The following is a 7718-nucleotide window of genomic DNA, read 5'->3' as shown; positions in this document are numbered from 1 at the left end:
GCACATACGTCTATGTGTGTGTGTGTGTGTGTGTGTGTGTGTGTGTGTAATTAAAACAAGTGATTTTTTTTTTACACACAGATTATCCCTCTTTCCCAGCTGGTCCTACTGGATTTAACCACTCCAACTCGACCACAGAGGAAATCTCTTTGGGGATAAATCCAAATTGGCTCCCCTTGTGAATATTTTTTCCAAACCCAAAAAATGTTGGAGGGTTCATATAGTAACTCGATTCCAACCTCCATATCTAAATACTGTATGTTTTACATAACACTATCCCGAGTGGCGCAGCAGTCTAAAGGCACTGCTAGAGGCGTCACTACAGACCCTGGTTCAATTCCAGGCTGTATCACAACTGGCTGTGATTGGGAGTCCCATAGGGCGGCGCACAATTGGCCCCAGCATCGTTAGGGTTTGGGCAGGGTAGGCCGTCATTGTAAATAAGAATTTGTTCTTAACTGACTTGCCTTATTAAATAAAAGACAAAAAAAAATACATCTCTGCTTTTATTAAAAGTAAGTACTAGAAGGATCATGAAAACAGTCCAAACCTTACCTAAGAGTTAATAAAACATAGCCCAATGTCAAGTGATTCAATAGGAGTGATGGAGAAAGACCAAATAAAATGTTTTTTTCAGATATTTTTTTCGGAATTAAAACATCATAGCTCATTTAATTCCCTTACAGTAAGTGTTTTTGGACTCTGTTCGACGTTTACTTACTCTACAGTAGTCACGCTTAACCTACATGCATTTTCCAGCAGTATCCACAAAGCATCACAGACCAAATGAACTTGTAAAAGCAGTAAGTCTCTCAGCCACAGTATAATAATGGAGGGTTGCAAATGTGCACAGCTGTTGTTGTTTTTTCTCCTTCTTTGAAACACACGGACGGGGAGCGGATTTACATGTGACACCTGGAAACCCCTGTCCACTATTGAGGTCATTGTAGCTAACTAGTTTTCACTGTGATAAAAACAGACCGAGACGGTCATCGGTCTTGATTTGGGACCCGAAGAAACCGTGTAATATGGGGATTGTTCAGGTTATTCAGGTTGCTCAAAATATCGTACTGTATTTTGAGTTTGATCGTGAATGTTAGTATGCATTGACATGCCACAATGTGTAGATGTGTCTAATAGAAAAAGGCAAGAGGGATAAAACCAGTGAATTTGAAATAAATCAATTCTGATATATGCAGAAATGTTGTAATAATTAAGGGCTATAACATGTAAAAAAAAAAAAATTTTTTTTAAAAAGTCAAATTAAAATAAAATAGGATAGAAAACAATAGTGTACCATTTGTTAACTAGCTGTAACAAAATGAAAACTCCCAACTATGGAAAAATCTTTTAATATTGTTTGATATAGTGATTACCTACTTAAATGTAATATGGGGGGGGGGGAAGGTTTTCAAGGAAGTATCTTATCATCTTTCATGTAAAAATAATGAATGCAGTTGTACACACATCATTTGATCGCTCTGGCTATGATCCCTATATATACGTATGGACTGTCATTGAGATAACCTTAAAATATAAATACATTATAAAAGATAGATATAAATGTTTGACATGAATGCCCCCAAAACTCTTTACGTAGGTCAATATAACATATGTTTGTAATGTATATTTCTACTCCCCCCCCATCTACTTCCACAGGTCCAATGAAATGGTTAAAAGGGGACTAAAGTATGCAGATGACAGACAACCATTATCAGGCACATTATGTTGCAGTTAGTACTATACACAACCCTTCACCATGGGGTTTTTAATATACCGATCATGCAATAAACTAAATTTAGTGCATAATATATATATATATATATATATATATATATAAACTATACACTTCTGATCAAATAATGTGGTCTTTACCATATTAACTCATTAGTTAGAAAAGAACAACAACATTTGTCCTGAAATATCCATTAATAAGAAAATATACTTAAATATACTTTTTTTCATAAATATATATATTTTTAGCAAATCAAAGCTGCCATTTTCTTTTTTGAAAATAAAGAGAAGAGTTCATCATCTGTAATCAAAACGAGAACACTCCATATTTATCCATATTTCTAAACACTCCATATTTATCCATATTTCTAAACACTCCATATTTATCTCTATTCATTTTGTAAAACAAAAACAATCCAACTTCTAAAATGTTATTCAGAGCTGATTGATTGTCATTTACACTTACTGGTTAATGAACCGTTATGACAGAATATATGAAATCACACATTTGTTTATAAGTTTCTTTTTTTTTTGACTCAACCTTTCTTTTACTTTGGGTACAGCTTATTATACATTTTTATAGTGGAATCGCCATCTTCAAAATGGCGCCTGGGTTTTCTAAACATTATTAATACACAATATCATATGATTGTTTGATTGACAAAGGGTCTTATATAAATAATAGAAAAGCAATATTTGCATTTTTACCAATGAAATTCCTGGGTATTTTCTGCTATAAAAATGTTCATCTGGTACCGAGAGAGTTGTTCCGAGTTATGATACTGTACATGTTGTAAACAAAACAACAACAACAAAAAACATGTTTCCTGAAAACAATATCTCAAAGAAATGTCTCTTCAAATGTTTGTGAGGTGCTAAGTTCCCTATTTGTTTGTGTGGTGCTAAGTTCCCTATTTGTTTGTGTGGTGCTAAGTTCCCTATTTGTTTGTGAGGTGCTAAGTTCCCTATTTGTTTCTGAGGTGCTAGGTTCCCTATATGTTTGTGAGGTGCTAGGTTCCCTATATGTTTGTGAGGTGCTAGGTTCCCTATATGTTTGTGAGGTGCTAGGTTCCCTATATGTTTGTGAGGTGCTAGGTTCCCTATATGTTTGTGAGGTGCTAGGTTCCCTATATGTTTGTGAGGTGCTAGGTTCCCTATATGTTTGTGAGGTGCTAGGTTCCCTATATCTTTGTGAGGTGCTCGGTTCCCTATTTGTTTGTGAGGGGCTAGGTTCCCTGAGTTCTAACACTAAGTCTCCCGGCCTTTCTAGCCGTTCTATCTGACCAACGTCACTAGCCGCCCCCGGCCGGGTCACACTGTCGTAAGATGGCGGTGAGGAGGACAGAGTCCCTTCCATGACCCCTACCAGCTCCTCCTCCTCGTCGGGCCCCTCGGGGCCGTAGTGTTCCTTTATCATGGCGGCGATGAGGCCCTCCGTCTCCGGGGCCCTCTCTATGTCCACCACTATGTGCTCCTGCAAGTTCAGGTTGGTCTGAAGGTTCCTCTGTCTGTAAAGGAATGAGGCCTGTTTCATCTGCCGTTTCAACAGGTGGCGTCTGTAACAGCGCTGGATGATGATGGCAGACACGTCTTCCTGCTTGCGGCGTAGGGTCGTAGTGATTGGTTCGTGGGAGATCTTGGACGGGTTGGCCATCATGAACTTCTCCTCCATCTGCTGCTTGAGGGCGTCCATCTCGCCCGACTCGCCCAGCACACGTTTGGTGAAGGCGAACAGGATGTCCAGGCAGTGGATCTTGTCCCCGCTCACCATCGGCAGGTCCATAGAGATCAGCTTGATTTTGTTAGGCTTGGCGATGCGCAGGGGTTCCGACAGGTTGTCTGCGAAATTCGACAGCTTGGAGAACTCTATGAACTGGGTGGCCTCTGCATCGAACTTCTCCCACACCTCGTAAAACATCTCGAAGTCGTCCTCACTCAGCGGCTCGGTGCTCTCCTCGGTGGCCACGCTGAAGTTCTCCAGGATGATGGCGATGTACATGTTGACCACGATGAGGAACGATATGATGATGTAGCTGACACAGAAGGCGATTGCCACAGACGGGTTGCCGCAGTTTCCTCGGACATTGGTGCCGGTGTTGACGACGTAGGCTTCACACTCCTCTGGGGAGTTAGACATGATGGGCTCCAGGACGTTGTCCCACCCGGCGGAAGTGCTGATCTGGAACAGGCAGATCATACTATTCCCAAAGGTCTCAAAGTTGAACATGTCATCTATCCCTTCCTTTTTTTTCACGTAAGCGAAGTTGGCCATTCCGAAGATAGCGTATATGAACATTACGAGGAAGAGCAGGAGGCCGATGTTGAACAACGCTGGCATGGACATCATTAAGGCAAACAGTAAAGTCCTTATTCCTTTGGCCCCACGTATTAGTCGAAGTACGCGTCCTATCCTTGCCAGTCTGATGACACGGAACAGAGTCGGAGATACAAAGTACTTCTCAATGATGTCAGCCAGAACGATACCTGCAAGTGTTGAAATCAGAAATGAAGAAACAAAAGACAAAACATCTGATCACCTTTACATGAAATGTACATTTAGGAAAATGTTAGCATAGATCACTTGTCAGAAATATATATATATAGGTTGTTTTGAAGGTTGTTTTCACGGTTATATTTTATTTCGCCCACCAACGATGGAGAGGATGATAACCACAAAGTCAAAGATGTTCCATCCCACGGTGAAGAAATAGCAACGAAGTGCCACGATCTTCATGAGGCATTCGGTGGTGAAGATGACAATGAAAATCTGTATGGATGAGGAGACAGGACACCATTGCATTATCTTCAGGAACATACAGTGCATTTGGAAAATAGTCACACCTCTTGAATTTTTTCACATTTTGTTACGTTACAGCCTCATTCTAAGATAAAATTCCTCTTCAGTCTACACACCATAATGAAAATGCAAAAACAGGTTTTTAGAAATTTGTGCAAATTATTATTATTTTTTAAATCTGACAATTTCCGCAGTACTTTATTGAAGCATCTTAGGCAGCGATTACAGCCTTGAGTCTTCTTGGGTATGATGCCTCAAGCTTGGCACACCTGTATTTGGGGAGTTACTCGCCATTCTTCTCTGCAGATCCTCTCAAGCTCTGTCAGGTTGGATGGGGGGAGCGTTGCTGCACAGTTATTTTCAAGTCTCTCCAGAGATGTTAGATCGGGTTCAAGTCCGGGCTCTGGCTGGGTCACTCAAGGACATTCAGAGACTTGAGTGACCCAAAGCCACTCCTGCTTTGTCTTGGCTGTGTGCTTAGGGTCGTTGTTCTGTTGGAAGGTGAACCTTCACCCGAGTCTGAGGTCCTGAGCGCTGTAGAGCAGGTTTTCCTCAAGGACCTCTCTGTACTTCATTCAGCTTTCCCTCAATCTTGACTAGTCTCCCAGTTCCTGCTGCTGAAAAACATCCCCACAGCATGATGCTGCCAGCACCATGCTTCACCGTAGGGATGGTGGCAGGTTTCCTCCAGACGAGACGCTTGGAATTCAGGCCAAAGAGTTCAAATCTTGGTTTCATCAGACCATATAATCTTGTCTTCCATGGTCTGAGAGTCTTTAGGTGCCTTTTGGCAAACTCCAAGCGGGCTGTCTTGTGCCTTTTACTGAGGAGAGGCTTCCGTCTGGCCACTCTACCATAAAGGCCTGATTGGTGAAGTGCTGCAGAGATGGTTGTCCTTCTGGAAAGGTTCTCCCATCTTCACAGAGGAACTCTAGAGTTCTGTCAGAGTGACCATCGGGTTCTTGGTCACCTCCCTGACCAAGGCCCTTCTATCCCAATTGCTCAGTTTGGCCGGGTGGCCAGCTCTAGGAAGAGTCTTGGTGGTTCCAAACTTCTTCCATTTAAGAATAATGCATGCCACTGTGTTCTTGGGGACCTTCAATGCCGCATAATTGTTTTGGTACCCTTCCCCAGATCTCTGCCTTGACACAATCCTGTCTCAGAGATCTACGGACAAATCCTTCGACCTCATGGCTTGGTTTTTACTCTGACATGCACTGTCAACTGTGGGACCTTATTCTGTATATACAGGTGTGTGCCTTTCCAAATCTTGTCCAATCAATTGAATTTACCACAGGTGGACTCCAATCAAGTTGTAGAAAATTCTCAAGGATGTTCAATGGAAACAGGATGCACATGAGCTCAACTTCCAGTCTCATAGCAAAGGGTCTGAATACTTATGTAAATAAGGTATTTCTGTTTTTTATTTGTAATACATTTGCAAACATTTCTAAAAACCTGTTTTTGCTTTGTCATTATGGGGTATTGTGTGTAGATTGATGAGGAAAAAATATAATTTAATACATTTTAGAATGAGGCTGTAACGTAACAAACAATATGTGGAAAAAGTCAAGGGGTCTGAATACTTTCCGAATGCACTATATGTACTAGGATAAAAAAGGATAAGTTGTACAGAGCATTCTAGGTATTGTAATACTTTCAGTAGTACATCATGCTACAGGATATGTTGTACAGGGCATTATGGGTACTGTAGTACTAGTGCATCATGCTATAGAACAAAGATGGTGGATAAATTAAGATAGTTCACTCAAGACATTTACCATTGGAGAAAATGGTCAGTTCCTTTCTACTTAACAGGGTGGCACTCCCATAAGACACCAATGCAATAGCAGCTGGGTCTGGTCTACATAAACCATTGACTCCATTGAAACAGAAAAAATGAGGGAGTGGGATGTTTCACTTCCTCTTCCGTCTCTGCTACAGACCATTTTGTTGAGGATGGACTATGTGAGTATTATGGGTACAGTAGTACATCACACACAGAGCATTATGGGTACTGTAGTACATCACACACAGAGCATTATGGGTACTGTAGTACCAGTACATCATGCTACAGACCAGGTTGATCTTGTTGAGAATGGACTCCATGCGTGCGGACTGATCGTCTGTCTCCACCATCATGGTCACCATGTTGACGATGATCAGCATCATAATGATGATGTCAAAGGCTTGCTTGGATACCAGGTCAAATAAGAAGCCTTGGAGGATATTCTGGAGAGATAGATGAAAAGATGGCATGGATCCATTAACGTTAGCCATGTTGGCTATCCATAAAGTTTTCATCGTTCGAATATCGTTCAGGTTCATTATAAAACAATGTTTGAGTACATATTAGATCCACTGTCATTTTCTTCATTTACCTTTATTTAACTATTAACAAATTCTTATTTTCAATGACGGCCTAGGAACAGTGCCTGTTCAGGGGCATAGTTCATCAAAGTTTGTATTTTACCGTAGGTCTTGGTATATATAGGCTTATCATAGTTGTTATTTTACCGTAGGTCTTGGTATAGGCTTATCATAGTTGGTATTTTACCGTAGGTCTTGGTATAGGCTTATCATAGTTGGTATTTTACCGTAGGTCTTGGTATAGGCTTATCATAGTTGGTATTTTACCGTAGGTCTTGGTATAGGCTTATCATAGTTGTTATTTTATCGTCGGTCTTGGTATAGGCTTATCATAGTTGGTATTTTACCGTAGGTCTTGGTATAGGCTTATCATAGTTGGTATTTTACCGTAGGTCTTGGTATAGGCTTATCATAGTTGTTATTTTACCGTAGGTCTTGGTATAGGCTTATCATAGTTGGTATTTTACCGTAGGTCTTGGTATAGGCTTATCATAGTTGGTATTTTACCTTAAGTCTTGGTATAGGCGTATCATAGTTGGTATTTTACCGTAGGTCTTGGTATAGGCTTATCATAGTTGGTATTTTACCGTAAGTCTTGGTATAGGCGTATCATAGTTGGTGTTTTACCGTAGGTCTTGGTATAGGCTTATCATAGTTGGTATTTTACCGTAAGTCTTGGTATAGGCGTATCATAGTTGGTATTTTACCGTAGGTCTTGGTATAGGCTTATCATAGTTGGTATTTTACCGTAGGTCTTGGTATAGGCGTATCATAGTTGGTATTTTACCGTAGGTCTTGGTATAGGCGTATCATAGTT

General features: G+C 40.7%; 1 protein-coding gene across 1 annotated transcript in view; it reads right to left on the bottom strand.

Annotated features, from left to right (window-relative positions):
• Window positions 1-1336: 1336 nt before the first annotated feature.
• Window positions 1337-7718, bottom strand: part of LOC110531035 (sodium channel protein type 3 subunit alpha) — a 133209-nt gene continuing 126827 nt past the window's right edge. The window contains exons 26-28 of the mRNA XM_036986589.2: window positions 6611-6763; window positions 4384-4501; window positions 1337-4218 (exon numbers count right to left, since the gene is read on the bottom strand). Of these exons, the coding sequence (XP_036842484.1) occupies window positions 2576-4218; window positions 4384-4501; window positions 6611-6763 (1914 nt within the window). The 3' untranslated portion in view covers window positions 1337-2575. The remainder of the gene's footprint in view (window positions 4219-4383; window positions 4502-6610; window positions 6764-7718) is intronic.

The sequence above is a fragment of the Oncorhynchus mykiss genome, chromosome 8 (genome assembly GCF_057628025.1).
Source record: "Oncorhynchus mykiss isolate SJ-2025 chromosome 8, ASM5762802v1, whole genome shotgun sequence".
NCBI classification, from domain to species: Eukaryota; Metazoa; Chordata; class Actinopteri; order Salmoniformes; family Salmonidae; genus Oncorhynchus; species Oncorhynchus mykiss.
The sequence above is the reverse complement of the archived record's forward strand: the minus strand, read 5'-3'. Positions and strand labels throughout refer to the sequence as shown.